The sequence below is a fragment of the Pseudophryne corroboree genome, chromosome 2, assembly GCF_028390025.1.
Source record: "Pseudophryne corroboree isolate aPseCor3 chromosome 2, aPseCor3.hap2, whole genome shotgun sequence".
NCBI lineage: Eukaryota > Metazoa > Chordata > Amphibia > Anura > Myobatrachidae > Pseudophryne > Pseudophryne corroboree.
Genome location: NC_086445.1, coordinates 125,325,136 through 125,349,412, shown reverse-complemented (window position 1 = coordinate 125,349,412; position 24,277 = coordinate 125,325,136). Strand labels below are relative to the sequence as shown.

The window sequence follows — 24,277 nt, the reverse complement described above, 5'->3', positions numbered from 1 at the left end:
ATCCATGTCAGCGTCCACAGCGCAACAGCCTAGTGTTGATGCACTGTGTCTCCCTGCCCGGCCGGCTCCTGTGCACATGCGTGAGATCTCCCATGCGCAGTCCGGAGCCGGCAGCTGCTGCATGGGGAAACGACAATTGCAGCTGTTGAAATATATAGCTGCAGGTGTTGGGACAGTCAGTGCAACTGACACATATCGGCATGCTATCTTACAGGCATAGCGCCCCTGTCACCTTGCTCACAGTGCCACTGTTATACATGGCGCAGGATGTACTATAAGCCTTCTGCAGCGATACTAATCGCATATGTACTAACATATGCGATTAGTATCGCAATGCGGTATAGGAGGCCCCCGCAATGATGTCTGCAGGGGTCGGTGGGGGTCAGCACGGATCTCCGTCACCTCCCAGACCCGGGAGGTGACGTGTGCAGGGAGTCCCCGGGCTCCTCCTCCTCCCCCCTGCAGCCGGAAGGAGACAAGACTGTGCTGCGGGGGAGAAGGAGGAGGGGGGCCGCACCAGCAGCAGCTCAGTCACTGGACACACAGGTATGCCGGGGGGAGGTGGGTCGTGAGCGGCGTGGGGCGGCGGCGGGATGTGACGCCGGCGGTAAGAAGCCCATAGGCTTCTATAGGGTATCGCCATAAAAAGATGGCGATACCCTAAGCGGCGAAAAACACGGCGGCCGCGGGGTTAGTACATATGAAAATGCGGTAAAACAGGGGTTTTACCGCATTTTCCCTTTAGTACATCCCGCCCATGGGGAGAAGCGGTATCAGAACATATAATGTGCGCTGATACCTATTCTCCCCCATAACATCGGTTCGTACATCTACCTCAATGATCCCTATGGCTACACTTATATGGCAGCATGTCAGTAGAATACAATACATGACCAAGCATTGAAAACGATCAGTGTCTTTTTGTCAACAAATAGATCTTACTGAGCAACAGTGCTAAGGCGGAGGACTGCACGTCCACTTGTCATGCTGCACTCATAGGTGTTGCTTTCTCAATCTCCCTGGAATACTTTTTCAAAAGTAGGAAAGTATGGGTATACACATCATGTACCCCCCGGCACAGGCCTACTATGCCGAATCATATAACTATCCAGTATTTGAACATACTGTAATATTTTATTTTCCTATGTACAATAGGCTTCTTATCCTCATGTGCAATGACCGGGACACTTACGTGCTCTCAGCTGCATAGCAAATGTAAAAAAACAAATGGGCTCATTATCAATGAGTGATACATTTCACTGTGAGTGATAAATTGCACGAGCCAATCAGCTCCTAACTGCCATGTTACAGACTGTGTTTGAAAATGACAGTTAGGAGCTGATTACCTGGTACAATTTATCACTCACGGTGAAATTATCAATCATTGATAAATGAGCCCATAAATGTCAAATCCTTTAGGTGCTGCCAAAAATGTTTTTTTTTTCTTTAACAAAATAGAATTCTTGCATAAAGGCCTCATTCAGCTTCAGTTGTAAAAGTTCGAAAATCGCAAAAGGGCGATTTTCAGGCGTCTGCACATGCTCTACGGCCTCACAGCACGTGTGGACTTTCATTTTTATCGCATGCCTGAAGGCGTATGCAGGGGACTTCTACTAACTGACGATTTCTGCCAGGCAATCACAACTGGATTGTGATCACATTGCTGGGTGACACGTAACATACTGGGCTGCCTTATCCTGTGCTGGGTGGCCCCCAGTGTGCGTTTCTATTTCTATACAGTAGCAGTTTTTCTATTTTAGCAAAACTGCTACTGAATCTGAAAAAGGCCCAATATCCAGAGCTAACAATGTGGGATAGAAAGTCCTGGTTTAGCCTCAGCTCACCTTGTCATCTCCATATAAAATCAGACATTCATCATTGTCTGTGACACTAAAAAGAGAAAGAATAAATTACATTTTGGATGCTACAGTACTTTATCATAAATTAGAGAAATACTAAAGTAGGGTACGCGTGCAATCAGAGCACTTCTATTTGTTATACATTAGAGGTATACTGTATATAGTGGTGATAAATAAAAGTTTGGAAGCCCTTTAAAAGGATGCAAAATGTGACCTTAAATATGTCCAGATCTTCAGCTGTCATAAAAATAAAGAGAACGCATAACAAACAACACATCGATCTTTCCAAGCTTATACAACTAAACATCCATCCATCCAGGTTCTATTAAATTTGAGAATCGCTCAGCGCTCAGTAGCATCACAGAAATCTGGTTCACCTGCTGAGGACCGAATCCAGGATTTGTGTGGTGGTGGTGATGAGGCTTCCAGAGTGGGGATAGAGCCAAGCAGGAGGGGGTTGGGGGTGGGGGAAAGACCGAGGTGACCCATTGTATGTGACCCATTATATGCCGAGTCGTTTAAACTAGTGCGTGTGCGCGTGTGTGTGTGTGATCTGTCCCCCTCTGTCCTCTCTCAGGTTTCCAGCTGCCTCTCCACAATCTCCTCCTGGATGTCTGAACGCTCTCTAAAGCTCAACATGGACAAAACTGAACTCATCATCTTCCCCCCATCCAGAGCAACACCCCCGACCAATATCTCCATCATTGTTGACAACACCACCATCTCCCCCGTTCCCCAACTACGCGCCTTGGGTGTCACTCTTGACTCCTCCCTCTCCTTTGCACCCCACATCGAAGCTCTGGCACAATCCTGTCGTTTCCAGCTACGCAACATTGCTCGTATCAGGCCATATCTCTCCCAGAGTGCAACTAAACTCATCATTCACTCACTGGTCATCTCACGACTTGAATACTGCAATGTCCTCCTCACTGGCCTCGCTTGCTCCCATCTCGCTCCCCTCCAATCTGTCCTAAACTCCGCAGCTAGGCTTATCTTCCTCTCCCGCCGCACCACATCTGCCACTCCCCTTCAACAAAATCTACACTGGCTCCCATTCCCCTACAGAATTCTCTTCAAACTACTCACCCTCACATACAAGGCCATCTCTAATTCCACTGCTCCCTACATCTCCAACCTCCTTTCCCTTCATACTCCCTCCCGCCCCCTACGGTCGACTAATGACCGTTGCCTCTCCACCGCCCTCGTCACTGCTTCCCATGCACGAGTTCAGGATTTTGCCCGTGCTGCACCCCTTCAGTGGAACGCACTCCCCCGCTCCATTAGACTCTCCCTGACCTTGCAAAGCTTCAAACGGGCAACTAAAAACCCACCTATTCATCAAAGCATACCCTCCCGATGCATAACCCAGTGCTGATGCCGCGCCTCCACCCCCCTGCCACATGCTGTGAACATCTCAGCTTTGCTTGCATACTGCCATCAGGCTACCTCCCACTTGCCTGCACCTCTTGTCATCTGTCTGTCGCCCCTCCCCAGTAGATTGTTAGCTCTTCAGAGCAGGGCCCTCTTTCCTCTTGTTATCTAAGCCCTCGTCTCGACACATTTCACTCGCAGCTCTCCCCTACTCAACGACCATCTTTATCCTGCTAGTAAAGGCTCATCTCCATCTATGGCCACCAGCCTCTAGTAGTACGATGATCACTCCATCAATACTTACATCTTAGCTGTATTATGTCTTAAGAACGTGTGGTGCTCTGTTACCTGTACTCTATTTCTGTTATTTATTTACTGTAATGCTATGTTTTGTCTCCCTGGACTGTCCTTTGTACGGAGCTGCGAAACACATGTGGCGCCTTATAAATAAAATGTAATAATGTAATAATAATAATATATATCTATATACAAACAGAAAATTCAGCACTCACCATAGCAAGCTCACTTATCCTCACAACATCAATAAATAAATGATGGGGGTTTAGTTAGTGAATTGGCCAAGACTCTGTGATAGTGTAGGACCTGCAAGAAGGCGGGGTACCTTGGCGATTGGTTTGCAGGCTTCCGTGCATTGGCCAATTCACTAACTAAACCCCCATCATTTATTGATGTTGTGAGGATAAGTGAGCTTGCTATGGTGACTGCTGAATTTTCTGTTTGCATATATTTAAGTAGGTGGCCATGGGCTACATGCACCCTACCCTTTGAGTGGTGAGTGCAGACATTGCACCCCGCTTCTGGGGTGGCGAGTGCTGTGGTTTTATGTTTGTTTGTATATTGCAGGGTTAATCTTTCGTTAACTCTTATTAACTGTTGCCACAAACTTTTTCATGCACCCCTATGTAAACTCAATTGTCCTAACCTGTGTCATCTGTTCCTTAGTAATTTATCAGCCAGTGTCAGGTGACTAGTGTACCTTTAAAAGCCATAAGGTATGTGTCAGGTGTACATTAAACCAAGTAGGCATATCTGCAGTTATATTATGTGTGATACAGTTGCCAGGTTTTAATTTTTAAGACTCTGTGATACTGTAGGACCTGCATGAATGTGGGGTACCTTGGCGATCGGTTTGCAGTCTTCCGTGTGTGTGTATATATATATATATATATATATATGTGTGTGTATGGGGTGAACCAACAGCGCCAAAAATACAGTAGAAAGTTTTTTCACAGTAAGTCAGTTGGAAGCTAAACCCTAAAGAACTAATAGTCACCGTGTGCCACTCCCTTTTGTATAGAGGGCGTCTGCTATATCTTAAATATAACCTGCACTAGTACGTGTGCAGGATACATAAAAATTGGAAAAAAGTGAATAAGATCTAAGCGACCATGGGTGGCATATATTTCTAGGGACTACGTTTTTTTTTCAAATAAAAATGGGGTTTATTACAGACAATATATAAATGACATGCATAAAAGGGGAACAGTGTTACAGGTTTCAAATTGTTAAAAACCTAACGGGCACATATAAGAGACAAAATGGAGTATAAAAATTCATGTACAATGAAAGAAATATAGATAAAATGAACACATAAAAATACGCTGTGTGTCAAAAATATAATGGATAAAAAGCAGCTTAACTGAGGATTCAATAGTAGTAGCAGCATGATTCACCCTATATATATATATAGTGCAGTGTTTCCCACAATCGTGGAAATGATAGCACTCTCCAGACTTTAAATATTCATAAGCAAAAAAACAAATTTAATGAAGAGAACGGAAAAAATGTATAATCTCACAGTTCCATATGCTGAATTTACTGACGTTTCGGTACAAACCAGGACCTTTTTCAAGGTACGATAGCAGAGTCACAGCAACACAATAGTAGCAGGTGTAGACAACAGGTAACTGGAACGGAGGACGGAGCCTCCCAGGTCCTTGTTAAATACCCATTCATGGATTGAAGAAAGGCGCCAGCCCAGCCCACGTCTGCTAGTCAGTGTGCTCCACCGGCCGGGGCACATGCGTCACTTCCGGTGATACCGGAAGTGTACAGCCGGCGTGGGTATAGTTACCAAAATAAAGTATATTACAGTGTGGCAGTGCTGGGTATATATATATATATATATATATATATATATATATATATATGTGTGTAAAAACACCAGGTCATGAAACTAAATAAGGGTGAAGTGTGGTGCACAATACGGAGCACCAGAGCCGCCACATCCGGACACTGTTTGCGTTCCAGGGCTTGGAATGCAAACGTCAAATCCGGTCGGGGCCGGGAGTGAGTCAAAATACTGATGAGAAATAAAGAAATACAGCACAAAGAATGTTAAGTGATCAATCCACTACATGGTCTCAAGCAAGCCTCATTCTAATGAGGAATCGCACAATGAAACTAGGCGCCCGTGGGGTAAAGAAGGTGATACTGAAACTCAACTAAAGGACAGAGACCTGAGAGTAAGCAATTGCCAGAGTATAGTATACATTTACAAAAATAATACATGTAATATGTGATCAATGCAGACTTGATACAATAAGGCCAATGACACTTCTCAAAAGGTAGACATGTGCCAATGAGATAATGGGGGTTATATCAGAAACACATTGGGATACAGAGTAATAAAATAAAGATAACATTGCCTGTTTTATGGATCGATATAGCAGAAGGGAGAAAATTAGATATACAAACCGCACATTTGAAAAGATACATTTCAATGAGATATTAATTGGTTCCTAAGGCAATTATTTAAGAAAGATGGATAATGGATTATTCTCATTCATGACCCTTGCAGCCGCATGCAATATATGTCGACTCTTACCTACAACCCATAGTACAACAGAGTGATAGCTATGTACTGGACACAACCGATTTTTTAAACAAGCTCTCCAATTTTCATATTGATATGGACAATACTCTGATGGCCAATATGGACGTTGGTTCTCTCTACACTATAATTCCCCATGAACAAGGCCTGCAGGCACTTGAAAGTGCACTGAATCAACAACCCCCCAACTGTCTAGCCACTGGATTTATACTTGAATTGGCTAGTCTTGTCCTCAAATACAACCACTTTGCCTACCAGGAGAGGTATTATGTACAACGCTCAGGGACAGCGATGGGATCAAACCTAGCACCTGCATATGCAAACATCTTTATGATGGCATATAAACAGACACACATCCTTCCCGTATACGGCTCACAAATCCTCTTCTATAAACGTTTTATTGATGATGTGTTCCTGTTATGGAAGGGCACTGTGGATTCATTCAATTAGTTGGTTAGGCCCTGAATGAACTGGACAATCCAGTCAAATTTACCCACTAAATTGATGCATACCAGATAAACTTTCTGGACATAACAATAATGCTTAAAGGGAATACCATCCATACTAAACTGTATAGGAAACCAACAGACAGAAACACCCTATTGCTGTCCAGTAGTCAACACCCACCCGCACTTAAAGACAACCTACCCATCTCTCAGTTTTTTAGGGTGATGCGCAACAATTCAGACCGGGATACTATGGAAGACCAGCTTCAAGAGATGGCACTACGTTTCCAGGAAAGAGGCTATAATAAGAAAACTATTCAACATTGCCTATGGAAGGCAAGAACCAAGTTTGACTCCACAATGCCCGGTCCAAACTCTTCTTCTGCATCAGATCGGATGGTATTTACTACCACTTATGATAATTTGTCTAGCAGAGTCAGTAGTGCCATACGCAAGAATTGGGCAATCATTGCCACGGATACGCATCTATAGTTGAAAAAAGTCGTCCACCAATGATGGCATACCAAAAAGCCCCTAACCTTAACAACTTCTAATTAGACTGATGGCTGGTCCCAACAAGACTAGCACCACGACTTGGTTACATGAGAGGAAACCTGGTTGCTACAAATGCACAGGGTGTGTTACATGTAGAAGTATGTTGACAGGCCCCACATTTTCACATCCACATACAAGACGTTCTATCAGCATTAGATTCAAACTGCATTGCACCATGGACCATGTGGTCTATATTTTGATGTGCCCATGTGGCCTCTACTATGTAGGAATGACCACTAGACGTTTCCCTGACCGGATGGCTAATCACCGCACATCTATACACCAAGCTATTGAATCTGGGGCAGCAGAACAACCTGTAGCACGCCATTTTCTGAATCTACGACATCAGGTTTCTAATTTACGCTAAGAGTTGGTATCTGCACACTCAATGTAATATTTAAATACTGTGGATGTATGTGGTTCGTCACCATAAATCCACAAATGGAAACCCCTTTCTCAAATAGACAATGCTCAATATATAGAGGGGGTGCTGTCAACTACAGTGTACTTAAGTTGTATTTTGTAGGGAAAAACAAGAGGAAATCTGTATTGTCGACGCACTAGACAGAAGTAATAAATCATAAAATATAACCTTTATTAGAAATGTATTAAAATAGGATATATACTATTATTGATATCCTGGACTACAGTGAAACATAGAGGTTAAAATCACAAAGACAAACATATATGTGAATGGGAAAAAATTAAGAAATGTGAATAAAGTATTAAAAAACGTGTCCACATGTGCTTCCTTTCAGGGTGGCTACAGAGATATATATTAATGCCAAATAGAACAAATAGACAGCTTTCTGAGCACATCTGATTAAAATTAACCAAATATTTGGCAATATATCCCTGAAAGGGATGCACACTTGGAAGCACATGTGGACACGTTTTTTAATACTTTATTCACATTTCTTAATTTTTTCCCATTCACATATATGTTTGTCTTTGATGGGTCAGAGTGCGGGACTTCCTATATATATATATATATATATATATATATATATATATATATTGTGTACTGGAAAGATATCAGCGCCACGGATGCAGTATCTTATATGTTAACACTAGAATGGGAACCCTGCAAGTAGTGTGCAAAAATCTGCTTAATGTGTTGGCACTCCCTTTAGTATATCAGGGTGTCAGCTCGTTGCCTCAAATAGATATAGGTATTGGTACCGTTACCTATGGAAGTGTTTATGTGGACAAAGGATGAGGCGGTAGAGAGCGACCAAAGGTGCCGAATAAATGCTAAAAGCAGAGTAGTGATATAAAAAATGTGTACAAATTTATTGCAGTGGGACGCACTATACAAAACTGGTTATGTGTACAAATTTATGTTATGTGTACAAATATATATATATATATCTCCTATATAATAGCCCAGATCTGTGACTTTGTGACTCATTTGCTAACGCTGGGCGGAGTCACAACACTGGGCGGAGTTAGTCAAATGAGTCACAGATCTGGGCAAATCTATAGGAGACTAGGAGCAGAAGCAGATGGTATGGGCATGGCACAGGCAGGGGTGCATACCTACCAGCTTTCTTCAGGCAGGAGGGACTGTCAAAGTCAAAAAAATATTACATAGAGAGAGCATACAAACCACACACATTTAAGTCGCTATACTTGCAAATATGCGCAGCGAGGACAGCAATATATGGAAACACACGCATTTGCTCGGACATGGCACGGAGATGGATTCGACACTTATTTCATACAGTACATAATTATAATAATATCAAGCACCAGACATCATGTTTGGTATTAAAACAACCAGCTCAATGCGTAGATTAATTTGATACTTGTTATTAAGTTGTGGGACATTGTAGCGGATAGATATGATTGAATGTATAAAAGCTAAAATCACTTTGTTGGGAACAATGGATGATCAAGCAAATCCTTTACTAAGATTTTCAGGGCTGAACCTGATTAGCATATACAAAGGAGAGAGAGAGACCCCTCCCCTAGGAACAGACACACAGGAGGATAGTTCCTGTCTGGGGGGGGGGGTTGGGGTCAGTGTTGCTGGTTGCCACAGAGAGCAGATGTGATGTGGGTGCACTCAGAACAGAGGTCTCAGAAGCATGGCTGGATCATCGCCAGGCATAAAAGGCTAAGTATCATAATCTCAATATCTCATGGCTTATTGGCATAGAGTAGTTTTAAATGTGTGTTTTGTGGTGGGGTAGTTGTGGAATGATGGGTAAGCATAGAGTGGTTGGTTTGGAGAAACAAATGGCTTGGGGATGGTGAGGCTTGCGCAGCTGTGTGAATGTAACTTGTTTGTGCCCTGTGAAGTCTGTGATGAAGTGGAACATTAGACAACCTGTAGCATAGCATTTGTGGTATTTGTTTGCCTATGGAGATTTAATAAGATGGTTCTAGGAAGTTGGATTGAAATTGTGAAAGGTGATTTAGATTGTTTGGAATTGTAAAATCAGAACATATGCATTGTTTTGAGGCTTGGACATTTTGGAATAAATGGAGTCTTGTGTTTTCTGCTATGTGATTGTGGTGTAGTAGAGAGTGCCATGTGTTTGGGCCTGCAAATCTAAAATGGCTGCTGCCGGGTATTTTCCCCTCCCCCTTTCAGCCATGTGGTGTAGTCTTTGGAATCAAGTGGAGTTTTCCCAAAATGGAGTCTAGCTTCTGCCCCATGCGGCATTGTAGGGACAATTGTGTTGCTGGGTGTTGTGTATATAGGGACAGGCAGCATGGGTAAGCTCAAGTACTTTCTAAACAAAGATTCTCAGCATTGACTGACTGCGCAGCGATTGTTCCTCACATGTGTAAGCTTTCTCTGCAATCATATTGATCTTCTTGTTATTGTAAGCCATTTCTTTCTCTCTCTCTCTTCTCCTTTTCCTCTCTTATTTTCCCTTAAACGTAATTGTATTGTATTGTATTTCCCGTGTAGTTATCTGGTTAGGTAGTCTATGTTATATTGTAGTGTATCATTTGTACTGTGATTCCTTTTGCAAGTATAATAGTTATAATACATATAATAGGTTTTGGACCCTAAGCCCAGGTATCTGTGTATTCCTTATAGTGTTAAGTAATCTCAGAGCGTCGGTGACGCTCAAACAGCTTGTGAGTTAATCAGGTTACACCAGGTTGCATTTACACGTTATCACCACACTAAGGTTTACTGTATATTTCGTTGTTAAAGGTATAGATATAAAGGTTTAACGTTGTAAGCGTCTGCACCGCTGGTGATCTCCTCGTGGTCCCGAGCGTCCGCTACGCTATAGCGAATCATTACGTTAGTCGGCAGCCAATAGCGTGCCTGCCTGTGATCTCTGGGCCGTAAGCGAACGTGACGCTTGAGCGTCTCGACTACGGTTGAGCGATCGTTACGCAACTTGCGTACCCTTACGGTACTTCTTACGTAGATAGCGTACAGTGTTCTTAGACCTCTTAAAGTGTTTTATATACGATAAATATTTAGCTTTATCAATTGGGGGACTCGTCCTGGCCTTCACATATCTCTGCTAGGTAGTATCAGCAGACATTATCCATCAGCAAAGGGCGGGATCATATTCCTTGCAGTGCTGATTGGATAAGCGTCTGTTTCGCTTAGTAAAGGGTGCTGAAGGAATTCGGGAACTGGAAGGTAGGAACAGTACGTTATCTGTTTAAGTAGGTTTAAAAGTACATTTAAAAGTTGCTGCATAGCCTTGATATAATTAAAAAAAAAAAAAACTCCTAGGCCTAGAATAACTTTAGGAGTTTTGAATGATGACTTTCTTTGTGACAAGAGGCCGCATGGTCTGTCCACCATTTTGTGTGACCCTCATGGAGGTGGAAGGGGGAGGAGCAGCGGCCATTTTGGGAAGGTCAAATTTTTTCCCCCCCCCTAAAATGGCTGATTTTCAAGAAATAATCAGCCATCCACTGTCAAAAAGAAATCATCATTTAATGAGTTTTTTTTCAATGCATTTGTTTAGTCCATATCATAGTCAATCATAAGTAGTTCAGATACAGTTTAATAACAGTTAATAATAAATTAAATATTTGATTTAAGAACGATACACAGATAAAACAAAGTTTTTTTTTTTTTCTCTTTTGGTTTCCTTACCACCCTACTCTGCTTGGTGCAGGATGGCCATTGAAATGCAATCAGTGAAACTCCCAGCAGTGAAAGAAAAAGCAATTCATATGCAAATTAGAAGCACTAAATAAGGTCTAAATGTCTATATGTCTGTGCTTACATCAATGTATGTTATTAGATTAAATTTAGAATTGCATTTTCATCTGTGTACTTTCACATATCTCACCTTCCTGTTTGCCATTTGCATTGATAACGTGCTAAAAGAGATTTGCCGCTATTTCAGAGTTTAAGAGTAAAGGTAATATAGTTAAAGTATAGACAAACACACAGTTTTGCCTGGGAGATAAGGCGAAGTCAGTGTGGTGTGTGGTAGATGATCAAGGATCATCTACATTGATAAAAGTATAAATTGTGTTACGGTGGATCTTTGCTTTGCGTACACGTGTCTCTAACAAAGACTTGCGTACGCAATCCAAAGGCCGACGCACGCAGCGTATATCACGCAACGGAGCGTCCGGTTACACCCACGTAGCTCAAGTCACGATAAGTTGATTTTTAACGCAAAGCGATAAATAGCGCAACAGGCGATAAATAACGCAAGTCTATTTTTGGGTGTCCGAAATTTAAATTAACAGATCCTGCTCCTAATTGGTAACACATCTGGTCTAAAGAAAAATTTCTGCGCAGAAATAGAAATAGAAACAAAAGTGAACATGTGATGAGTGAGTGTTTTTGTATTACATAAGTTTATATAACTTGGAGGTTGAACCAAAAGAAATCACCGAGTACTCGTGAGGAACATACGTGTAAGTGACATGCACGGTGGCTAGGGAGGCATCCTTAGTTAAACATACAATTTGAGCATTAGAGTATAGCGGACCAGGAGGTCAGACCAGGAGGTCGTATAGAACAAGACCAGGAGGTCAGACCAGGAGGTCGTATAGAACAAGACCAGGAGGTCATAGTAGACCAGCAGGTCCAGGTACAGTAAACAAGGAAGTCCGCTATACAGTCCACAGGCACAACACCAAAAAGGGTTGGTGCAACACCCATATAGGCCATACAAGCTCTCGCTGAAGGAATTCGCAGCCGCAATTTTCGATTCCATTGGTCTTTCCGTACATAAGCTTAGTTGCTTATGTACTGAACGATTGTACCGCACGTAATTGTGTGCATTAGTAAACCTGACCGGTACCATTTTCGTACGAAGGTCATAAACGCTATTTGTACATTCTGACGTGATTTGTGTAATTTTTTATTTTTACAAAGGGAAGTTCGCTGGTCACTCAGGAACTATCTAGCAACCCCACCTTTACTGGAAAGGGTAGTGCTCTTCGGATCACACTCGCATTTTCCAGTAAACCAAGGTTTATAGGTGCCCTGGGTCGAGTGCGCCAGCACCATATCGGTGTGATCAGGTCGCATTGGTCGGCGTGGGCGAGCGAGTGGGGTGCTCGGTAAACTTCACCGTCTGCCTATCGTGAATACCTTGGTTTTCTGTAAAGGTTCCGTAACACCTGCAGATTATGGGGGCCAGTTGTTCAGGAAGGGGGCGATCAACCTCGGTTCGGGTTGACTCTATAAACCGACCAATCGAGTCGGCAAGGTACGTAATGTGTGAAAAATACGGAAGACACACAGAAGCCTTATGTGACGAATGGGAGAGAATGACTGTACATGATGGGGAGAAGTTCCCAAATATAGGCAGCTTTAGCCCAAAAGTGTTACAAAATTTAAGGAGGAGGATATGTCTCATTAAACCAGCAAAGAGACGAAGCAAACATTATGATTATTTGCAGTTATGGCAACAGGAAAGTGAATTACAAAGAGATTTAATTGACTTTTCTGACTCTTATCTTGAGAGGAGAGACATGGCAACAGGGAGGATTGTGGTTGCGGAGAAAAGCACAAGGTTGAACAATAAAAACGCTCTTAGCAACTGTAGTATAGATAATAAGAATAAGTGTAATAAATGTAACAATGATTATTGTAATACTGTTGAATGTACAACTATTAACCTATGCAAGTTGCACCCCATGTCAAACTCCCCTCAGGAATACCAACAAGAAAGTGAGCCCAGAACGATGTCGGCACCCCTTCCAACAACCATCACACAAGACATCCAGGTGGACGCGACCAAATTGGTAAAGGCAATAATCAAACCCCCTAACGGAGGGTCAGGTGAGGTCGTGTCCACAGGTACGTATAAAGTTTTATATCATGCACAAACAGATGTACCACATATTGTAAGACCAACACAAGATGATGTAGCTGAGTTTGATCCGGTCAGGGTGATCACAGTCCCCAATGGGAAGACTGACGATCAGGGAACCATTCCCGCCAAGGACAGTGCAATGCGCCATCCCTGGTCCCGGACAGAATTGAGATCAATCATGTCTGATTACCCAGATCCTAGGAAAGATCTAAGTGTATGATCAAAGATTCACAGAAGGTATATGAACCCCCTAGACAACGACATAATCATGGTATCCAAGGAATCAGGTAGGTACAGGGAAAGCGGTTGAGGGTGATGAGCATCCAAGCGTTTGAGGAGGCATCAAATCAGCCAAGACCCCATTTCACTGACACTTGGAGGAAGCCCAGGGTTTGTTATCATTGTAGAAGAGAAGGGCATTATGCCAGTAACTGTAATAACCCACATAAAGTCAGACCCCCTAGACATGAAAATGAGCATGAATATGACACACCAAATTACAATCAGGGATCACATAGGAAGAATTTTTCGCCACACCCATAGATGTAGTCAAGAAAGGTGATCACTAGGACTGATGGTAAGCCTGAGGTAACGGTTAATAAATTGGGAGGTCATTCACTGAAGACACAGGAATGACCAGGTGAAACGTTGTAAGTGTATTTGTGAAGAAAAATGTTTTTCTCTCTCTCTCTATCCCCATCTCTGACAATTATTGGTAAGAATTCACACATTGCATATCCACTTGGTCCTTGCAGAAGTCTACCAAACCCCAGCATGACCTATCCGCCACAATGTATTTCTGGCCAGATACAAACAGTGGAGTAATGCAGGTGCTGGTGGGGAGGGACTGTTCAAGGAGACCATTAGACACGTAGATATGACAGCCTGATAATGCTAACAATGTTTTCTTAATGTTGAAAAATGTTTGATAAAAATGCTTTGTTATTGTTGTTTGTTGTTGAGTTATGTAATATATATATGCACATGAAGTGTTCTCTCTCTCTTTTGTTTTTTTGACTCTCTCTCTCTTCTCACTCATGTTTTCATGGTTTAAAGATGGTATGTCACCCCTCAGTTGGACCAATGGTAATGCCAGATTTTCGCTCCTTACAGAAAGATCGTCGGTTAGGAAGGAATATTGCATCACCAGAATGTTCGTTTGGAAGACTGAGAGACAGCACCTTTGAGAGGACAGCAGAACAAAAAGAACAACAAGACGAGAGAACTTATTATCGTAACAAGTTCTCTCCCCCTCAAACTGTTTTCTTATACCCCCTTTACAAATTTCTTCTTTTCTCCTCCTGTAAGATGGACTGGCCCCAAGAGACTGTGATATGGATTTTCCTGTTGACCATGATGTTGACCAGAGCAGTCTGTTTCGGTGAGAGTACCAGTGAGGTCGAGAAAGGATCCAGAAAGGTCCTGATGACTGAGACGGAGGTGTAAATTTCCAATAGCAACCTAACCAACAAGCAAAGGCGAGTATCAGAAAACGATCCGATAGCATTGACCATAGAAGAAATTGTGACGGATTGTTAGCTGAAGAAAACTGTATCTGTAGGCTCTGTAACAATGTCATTGAGGACGGGTGCATTAAGAAATGCCAATCCAGTTTTAATATCCATATGGACCGGCATCCATTGAGTGACTATCACTCCTTAGTGGGTAGTGTGTTAAACAAAACAGATTGTTGGGTATGCTCTCAAGTACCTCAGGGTCACAGCAAATCAGGGCTAGTACCATTTCCTTTAACGTTAGGGGAGGTACTTGAGTTAAGTGGTGGGAGACCGGTGGACAGGAGGTTTAACATCTCCAGTCCTCCTAGTTTAAAGCTCCACCAATACCATGTGGATAGGTCCCTATTATGTTTTAACATCTCCAATCCCCGAAAGCCGGGAAATTGGGAAGTGTCATGGAGCAACCAAACCATGACCTTTTCGCATAGAGCAGATAGAATGCCTACAGATACAGAGCTTGTACGCCACATAGCCAGTAGAGGAAAATCTTTCCGGTATAGGTACACCTTAGGAAATAGGATTACGAGAGTTGGAGAAGTATCACCAGGATACTGTGCACATATCGTACAACCTGATACGTGTACTAAGCAGATGGAAGAATTAGGGTCAGGAGATTTCACATGGAAGGTGTGTAATATGGTTATGTCCTACTCCGTCCCATATGTTCTCCCCGATGATGCATATTTCATATGCGGGAGAAAGGCGTACAAGTGGCTTGCCCCAAACTCTGAAGGATTGTGTTATATTGGAAAAGTATTGCCTGAAGTAATGACTGTATCACATGACAAAATGAAAGACATACACCGTGGTGCCCAAGCTCCTTATACTCACACCCATTACGAGCACGTTGTTAAAAGGCACCTGATAGAGAAGACAGAGCATCCGGCCTCTGATCTGATAAGTGAATCCACCGGGATTCAATTCTTAATCGCGTTAGATTTCACCCGCACCGCTAGAGGAGTGCTGAATTATAAATACATATCGGCGCTCGCAAATTTGTTAGATAATATCACTGAAATGTATGATGACACGTTTAGATATACTGGAAGGGAACTTCAAGCTTATAAAACAGAACTGGTGCAGCATAGAATGGTTCTTAATTACCTCACAGCAGTGACAGGCGGATATTGTGTTACATTGGCAACACAGTATGACGTGAAGTGTTGCACGTATATCACGAATAGCACCGAGGATCCGGTCGAGGTCATAGACCAAAAGATGGACGATATTCTCCAATTGAAGTGGGAATTTCGCAGAAAACACAATCTCACTCTTGCTGCTGTAGGTAATGAGCTGACTGGTTGGGTGTCATGGTTGAACCCGCGAAATTGGTTCTCCGGTTTAGGAGACTGGGCTCAAGGAGTCATAATGGATGTTGGGAAGTTTCTCCTATGTATCTTAGGTGTTGTCATATCAATTGGCTTGATATTTAGATGCGGTCAGGCTTTAATGAAGTGCAAACAAAGTACAAGAGTGATGAGTTTGAGGAGTGAGGAAACTGTAATTAACCTGGATTTGATCTATGACCCAACGATAGAAACAATGATGTAATGAAAATGCGATTATACGGTCCGTTTCTTTCACCTGTTTCTCCGTTTTTCTCCAAGATAAAAAGACCCACTTGGACGAGGAAGTTGACGAGACGCTATGCAGACAACGGATTGACCAAAGAAGAAGTTTTGACCACTTTAGATACGGACATTTGATGAACTTTGCCATGGATCCCCAGTTTCCCTAGAATTCTTAAACTTACGCTAGCCCAACATTTTTTTGTAAATCTAATGGCATTGACAAAGCTTTTTGCTCGCACCTAATGGGCAAAACAGCGCAAAGAAGACGACTTTCAACTGATACCGAACAAAACTTCAACCGACAGATGTACATTAACCTGACATAGAATACCACTGCATTTTCCATAAGTGTTCTTTATCTTCATCTCTACAACCCTCAGGTAATGACACACATAGTCGATAGGGAACACAGGCACAGATATCAGCAACCACATACCTCCCCCATTCATGTATCATCAACTAAAATGTGCTCCCCCATTTTGTTGCAACCAAAAGCCGAAACGAGCTCGGTAGAGTTTGACAGCCCATCCACAGACCCTTAATACGGGATAAGAAGGAATTCAAATGTATACTTCGCAATACCTCGAAGCTTGATTTAAAACACGTACGGCACGATGATACATGACCCCCCAAACATGGATTCATACATACATACTTCTGCTATCTCACTAGGTCATACCTTTTTCCCACCTTCTTCTCTCCTCCCTTACCCAATCATAGTATGTATTTACATATGACATATGTTTTTCTCTTTTTGAAATGTTTTAGGAAGTGGCAGTTATTGGTGACTGCCAAAGGGTGGACTGTCAAAGTCAAAAAAATATTACATAAAGAGAGCATACAAACCACACACATTTAAGTCGCTATACTTGCAAATATGCGCAGCGAGCACAGCAATATATGGAAACACACGCATTTGCTCGGACATGGCACGGAGATGGATTCGACACTTATTTCATACAGTACATAATTATAATAATATCAAGCACCAGACATCATGTTTGGTATTAAAACAACCAGCTCAATGCGTAGATTAATTTGATACTTGTTATTAAGTTGTGGGACATTGTAGCGGATAGATATGATTGAATGTATAAAAGCTAAAATCACTTTGTTGGGAACAATGGATGATCAAGCAAATCCTTTACTAAGATTTTCAGGGCTGAACCTGATTAGCATATACAAAGGAGAGAGAGAGACCCCTCCCCTAGGAACAGACACACAGGAGGATAGTTCCTGTCTGGGGGGGGTTGGGGTCAGTGTTGCTGGTTGCCACAGAGAGCAGATGTGATGTGGGTGCACTCAGAACAGAGGTCTCAGAAGCATGGCTGGATCATCGCCAGGCATAAAAGGCTAAGTATCATAATCTCAATATCTCATGGCTTATTGGCATAGAGTAGTTTTAAATGTGTGTTTTGTGGTGGGGTAGTTGTGGAATGATGGGTAAGCATAGAGTGGTTGGTTTGGAGAAACAAATGGCTTGGGGATGGTGAGGCTTGCGCAGCTGTGTGAATGTAACTTGTTTGTGCTCTGTGAAGTCTGTGATGAAGTGGAACATTAGACAACCTGTAGCATAGCATTTGTGGTATTTGTTTGCCTATGGAGATTTAATAAGATGGTTCTAGGAAGTTGGATTGAAATTGTGAAAGGTGATTTAGATTGTTTGGAATTGTAAAATCAGAACATATGCATTGTTTTGAGGCTTGGACATTTTGGAATAAATGGAGTCTTGTGTTTTCTGCTATGTGATTGTGGTGTAGTAGAGAGTGCCATGTGTTTGGGCCTGCAAATCTAAAATGGCTGCTGCCGGGTATTTTCCCCTCCCCCTTTCAGCCATGTGGTGTAGTCTTTGGAATCAAGTGGAGTTTTCCCAAAATGGAGTCTAGCTTCTGCCCCATGCGGCATTGTAGGGACAATTGTGTTGCTGGGTGTTGTGTATATAGGGACAGGCAGCATGGGTAAGCTCAAGTACTTTCTAAACAAAGATTCTCAGCATTGACTGACTGCGCAGCGATTGTTCCTCACATGTGTAAGCTTTCTCTGCAATCATATTGATCTTCTTGTTATTGTAAGCCATTTCTTTCTCTCTCTCTCTTCTCCTTTTCCTCTCTTATTTTCCCTTAAACGTAATTGTATTGTATTGTATTTCCCGTGTAGTTATCTGGTTAGGTAGTCTATGTTATATTGTAGTGTATCATTTGTACTGTGATTCCTTTTGCAAGTATAATAGTTATAATACATATAATAGGTTTTGGACCCTAAGCCCAGGTATCTGTGTATTCCTTATAGTGTTAAGTAATCTCAGAGCGTCGGTGACGCTCAAACAGCTTGTGAGTTAATCAGGTTACACCAGGTTGCATTTACACGTTATCACCACACTAAGGTTTACTGTATATTTCGTTGTTAAAGGTATAGATATAAAGGTTTAACGTTGTAAGCGTCTGCACCGCTGGTGATCTCCTCGTGGTCCCGAGCGTCCGCTACGCTATAGCGAATCATTACGTTAGTCGGCAGCCAATAGCGTGCCTGCCTGTGATCTCTGGGCCGTAAGCGAACGTGACGCTTGAGCGTCTCGACTACGGTTGAGCGATCGTTACGCAACTTGCGTACCCTTACGGTACTTCTTACGTAGATAGCGTATAGTGTTCTTAGACCTCTTAAAGTGTTTTATATACGATAAATATTTAGCTTTATCAGGACACACATGCGGCAAAAAGGCGGCGTGGGCAACGAAAAGGGGCGTGGCTTCACTGGAGGGCCCCCATTTTCGTCAGTGAGGGGGCATGCCCAGCGCTCTGTGAGCTGCTGGCATGCCCCCAGGGGCGGATTATGAGTCCGGGGGGCCCAGGGCACTTGAGACAGGGGGGCCCTATCTCATTGCTGTGCCTGCTGTGGATTTGGGGGCGTGGCCTAATCGCGGCTGCGTGGCCACGCCCCCTTATGCAAATTCCGGATATATATATTTTTTTCATGGGATTTTGGCCCCTCAGCTAGGGGTAAATCCAGAGGGGGTGGTCGCTCCCCCCTACACACCTGCACAGGCAGAAGAAAGCAGGGAGGCTGCTGCCTCCCTGCAACACCACAGACCTGCCAACACGCAGCAGCGTGCGCTGGCTGTAGCACAATGCTGCTGCTGTTACTGGCAGGACGGGGAGCTTAAGAGCTGGGACAGAGCTACTCCAGCCAGGGAGGCCCCTAAAACTGTGGGGCCCACGGTACGTACCCCCTGGCCCTCCCCCCTTAATCTGGCTCTGCTGCCGGAACCCCCCCTTAATCCGTACCCCCTGATGCCCCCTCTCCTCCTGTCTCCACTAAATAGACGCTGTGCGCATCTATTCACCGCTGTTCTGCTAAGCAGAACAGCGAGTTCAGGAGCTTCCCAACTGACCCCCCTTCACCGCGGGACACTGCGGGCCACGGGTGGTGGGACAGCGGGACAGACCCAAAAAAATGGGACTGTCCCGCGAAAATCGGGACAGTGGGGAGGTATGGGGTTGTGTGAGGGGGTATGCCGTACAGACAGACGGGCACCGGCTCACTGTGTGCTTGACCCCCCACATCAGCAAACTCAGCAGGGGCTCTCTGGCGCGGAGGAGCGTCACTTTCTGGCACACTCCACGCTTCTTAGCTGCAGTTTTGTGGGGCACCTGCCGCTGTGCAGGTTCCATAGTGCCTCTGTTATCTCCAGCCCCGGCAACCCCACCGCTAGCTGCAGCGCCGCCACCCGCAGTGAGGTGCGCCCAGCTCCTTCACACACTTTAGCCGGCGGGTAGCGCTGCAGAAGTCCGCGCTGATTGCAGGCTCCGACCCCCTCCTTCCTCCAGTGTCTCCTGGGAGCTAACCAGTCACTCCCAGGCTCCCCTATCTACAGTGCCCGGCAGCCGCGAGGCCCGGGCCGCGTGCATGCTACGACTCCCTCCTCCCTCCAGCAGCAGCGTCTCCTGGGGGCTAACCAGTCACTCCCAGTCTCCCCTTACCACAGTGCCTGGCAGCTGTGTGAGGTCTGCGGTGTGTGACTGAGGAGGGGGGGAGGGATGCGGACGGGCAGAGGAAGCAGGACTCCAGCCTGAGAGAGTCAGCCATGCCAAGTCTCCACCAGCAGCAGATTCCAACAGGTTGGAGTGGAACAGCAGCAGCCAGCAGCAGTGACTCCGGTAAGACACATCGGTCTGTCACCACTGTTCTGTCCCTAATACCAATCTCTCCCGTGCCCTGTGTTCTGTCATGTCCCTGTCACCCCTGACCTTGCCCTGTCACCCCTGGCCTTGCCCTGTCACCCTTATCCTGGCCCTTTCACCCGTATCCTGGCCATTTCACCCTTATCCTGGCCATTTCACCCTTATCCTGGCCATTTCACCCTTATCCTGGCCCTGTCACCCTTATGCTGGCCCTGTTACCCCTATCCTGGCCCTGTCACCCCTGTGCTTGCCATGTCAACTCTATAATGGCCCTGTCACCCCTGTCCTGGTCCTGCCGCCCCTACCCTGGCCATGTCACCCCTATCCTGTCCCTGTTATTTCTGTCCTGGCCCCGTTGCCCCTGTCCTGGCCCCATCACCCCTGTACTGGCCCCGTCACCCCTGTCCTGGCCCCGTCACCCCTGTTCTGACCCTGTCACCCCTGTCCTGGCCCTGTCATTCCTGTCCTATTCCTGTTACTGCATACCGTCCAACTACCTTTTTGGCAGGTACAGTCCCCGCAGCGCCTCCAGACCCCTCCCCAATGCACCACACCTCCGCACCTTCCCCTCCACCACATGCGGCACCCCACCCCTCCCCCATACGCAGTGCCTCCAGACCCCCTACACCACCCACGGCTCCCACTCCCCCGCCCCTCCACCACCCACAGCACCTCCAGGCCCCCTCCACCATCCACCCCCCATATATGTCTCCCCCCACACCTGCCCCCCCTCCACCCACAGCATCTGCAGACACCCTCCTCAATCCGTGGTTCCACCCCCCACCCCTCCCCCACCCACGGCACCCCTACACCTGCCCCTCCACCACCTGCAGCGCTTCAAGACCCCCTTCCCCATCTGCCGCACCACCTGTACCTGCTCCTCCCCCAACCATGGTGCCTCCAGACCCCTACCCCACCCCCGCCACCCCCGCCCCTTCCCATCCCACAGCACCTCTGGAACGCTTCACCCATCCGCAACATCCCGCACCTGCCCCTCTCCCACCCATGGCACCCCTGCCCCTCCCCCACCTGCAGTGCCTCTGGACCCCTCCCCCATCTGCAGCCCCCACTCCTCTGCCCCTCCCCCATCCGTAGCACCTCCCGACCCTTCCCCATCCGGGCCCCCCCACGCATCCGCCCCCTCCTCCACCCGCAGCATCTACAGACACCCTCCCCCATCCACAGTCCCCCCCGCACCCGCTACATTCTGTACATCATGCCCTGCAGGTGCTGTTCACGCCGTCGCAAGGGGCTGCGCCTTCTTCACCAACGCACGCCCTTTCATTGTGCAATATTTAACCACTAACAAAGGAATGCAGGTAATACTCCATATAATACAAATATTGAACCCGAGAAAGGCATGCAAGGGTTAAGGGGGCGCAGCCCCTTGCGACGGTGTGAAGAGCGCCCGTAGGGCGCGATGAAGCACCTAGTATATATATATATATATATATATATATATATACATATACATACTGTTAGGATCTCCTGCTCTGTGCTGCCACGTCGCCATGGCAACCGGGAGGCAAGTGTTAGCGAAGTAACCTGAGCGCAGTTGATACTCCGGTCCGGGTTTTTACTGTGTAGTGGTTACAGGCTCTGTGCACGGCAGGGAATCCGGCGCTGGTTTTGTGCTCACAGTCTGTGAGGTCTGAGTGGGGCGTGGACAGCACCTGCTATATAAACCATCCTCTCAGGCTAGGCAAATGCTGCTGAATCTTTGTTTGTTAGTCAGTTCCAGAGAGTTAGCTAGTACTGTGTGACTTTGTATTTACTTGTTGCTTACTGCGAATAGGCCTTGGGATTCGGTACTTCATTCTGCCAATCCGGACCTAGCAGTAAGACTGGAGTCAGTTGTTTGACCTGCTGGGGTTCTTTTGCTATTCTGTGAACCCAGCAGGTTTGCGGCTGTACTCTCAGACCTGCTTGCTTAATCCTCCCTCACTGTGCAGGGCGTCCAGGTGTCAGTTTAGTGGCAGTAAGCTGAACCTGTGCCCTGCAAGTGGGGGTTAGGATTGTGGATACTCTCCTTGTGTCTATATTTCTATCTCTGACCAAGGAGTTTATTCCCACACCCGTTGGTAACCCTTTGGGGTTTTTTCTGTTGCTCTTAGCAACATCATTTCAGGTGCTCCACATGTTAAATCACTACACATCGCTTCATTGTCCGCTCTATTCCATCTGAGCATTCCTGACACTAGGGAGACACCCAATTCCTGAGCCTTTGGGCTTCTCCGTTCACTTTGTGTTTATTAGTTATTCCATCACCTCCTGTGTATGTTATGTTATCCTGTCTGTGAGTTCGTTTGCTTCGCTTCCCTCTCTGTTCATACACCGGTATACTCCTGTTAGCACTGGTGTGCGTAACATATCGCCCTGGGTCAAAAAACATCAAGGCTGGTGCGCTCTCGCGGAGTTTTGCTCCAGTTCAAGAGACCACCGAGGAGCCATTGCCCAATGTGTCCCCATCATGTATTAAAGTGGGCATTACCCAGGACCTTTTGTCATTAGTCCTTAGAGCACAGGAGCAGGCTCCTCCAGACCTTCCAGTAGGTCTCTTGTTTGTGCCTCCTAGGTTAAGACAGCGAGTGCTCCTGGAATTCCATGCCAAGAGGTCGGCAGGGCATCCGGGTATTGCCAGAACTCGGGAGTTGCTGTCTAGGGCGGTGTGGTGGCCCTCGGTGGCTAGGGATGTGGATCAGTGGGTTCGGGCATGTGACGTTTGTGCCCGAAATAAAACTCCTAGAGGGGTTCCTGTCGGCCCATTACATCCACTCTCTATTCCGTCTAAGCCATGGACCCACATTTCCATGGATTTTGTGGTGGACTTGCCCAAATCCTCGGGGATGACAGCCATTTGGGTTGTCGTTGACAGGTTTTCGAAGATGGCGCATTTCGTTCCACTGGTTGGGTTGCCATCGGCCAGACGCCTGTCTGAGTTATTTATGCAGCATGTTGTGCGCCTCCACGGGTTGCCACTTGATGTGGTCTCTGACCGTGGATCCCAGTTTGTGGCCAAATTCTGGAGGGCATTTTGTTCTGATCCCCAGATTTCTGTGAGCTTGTCGTCAGGCTACCATCCACAGTCTAATGGGCAGACTGAGAGGGTGAACCAGTCCTTGGAGCAGTTCCTCAGGTGTTATGTCTCCAAGTGTCATACTGACTGGGTTGCTCATCTGTCCATGGCGGAGTTTGCCTATAACAACGCTGCTCACTCTGCTACAGGGATCTCTCCCTTCCTTTGTGTGTATGGGCATCATCCTAAGGCCAATTCTTTTGACCCCCTGGATTCCACGCCTGGTGGTTCCTCTGTTGTTTCGGTCCTTAGGGTTATTTGGAGGAAAGTGAAGAAAGCCCTTGTGTCTGTGTCATTAGTGACCAAAAGGGTTTTTGATAAGCGGAGAAGACCCTGCAGCTTCAAATTAGGAGACTTCGTCTGGTTGTCCACCAAGAATTTGAAGTTGAGACAGCCATCTCATAAGTTAGGCCCCCGGTTCATCGGCCCTTATAAGATCACCAGGGTTATCAATCCGGTGGCATTTCAGTTAGATCTGCCCCGTTCATTGGGTATCAATAAAACATTTCATTGTTCCCTTTTAAAACTGGCGGTTAGTAATCCTTCTTCCAGTGGAAGACCTTCTCCTCTTCTGATAC

The 24,277-nt window shown here is 45.5% G+C and overlaps 1 protein-coding gene across 2 annotated transcripts in view; it reads right to left on the bottom strand.

Moving 5' to 3' along the window:
* Window positions 1–24,277, bottom strand: part of LOC135002729 (WD repeat-containing protein 49-like) — a 176,194-nt gene that overhangs the window by 105,316 nt on the left and 46,601 nt on the right. For both annotated transcript variants that reach the window (XM_063951689.1, XM_063951688.1), the window contains exon 9: window positions 1,845–1,890. In XM_063951689.1, the coding sequence (XP_063807759.1) occupies window positions 1,845–1,890 (46 nt within the window). The remainder of the gene's footprint in view (window positions 1–1,844; window positions 1,891–24,277) is intronic.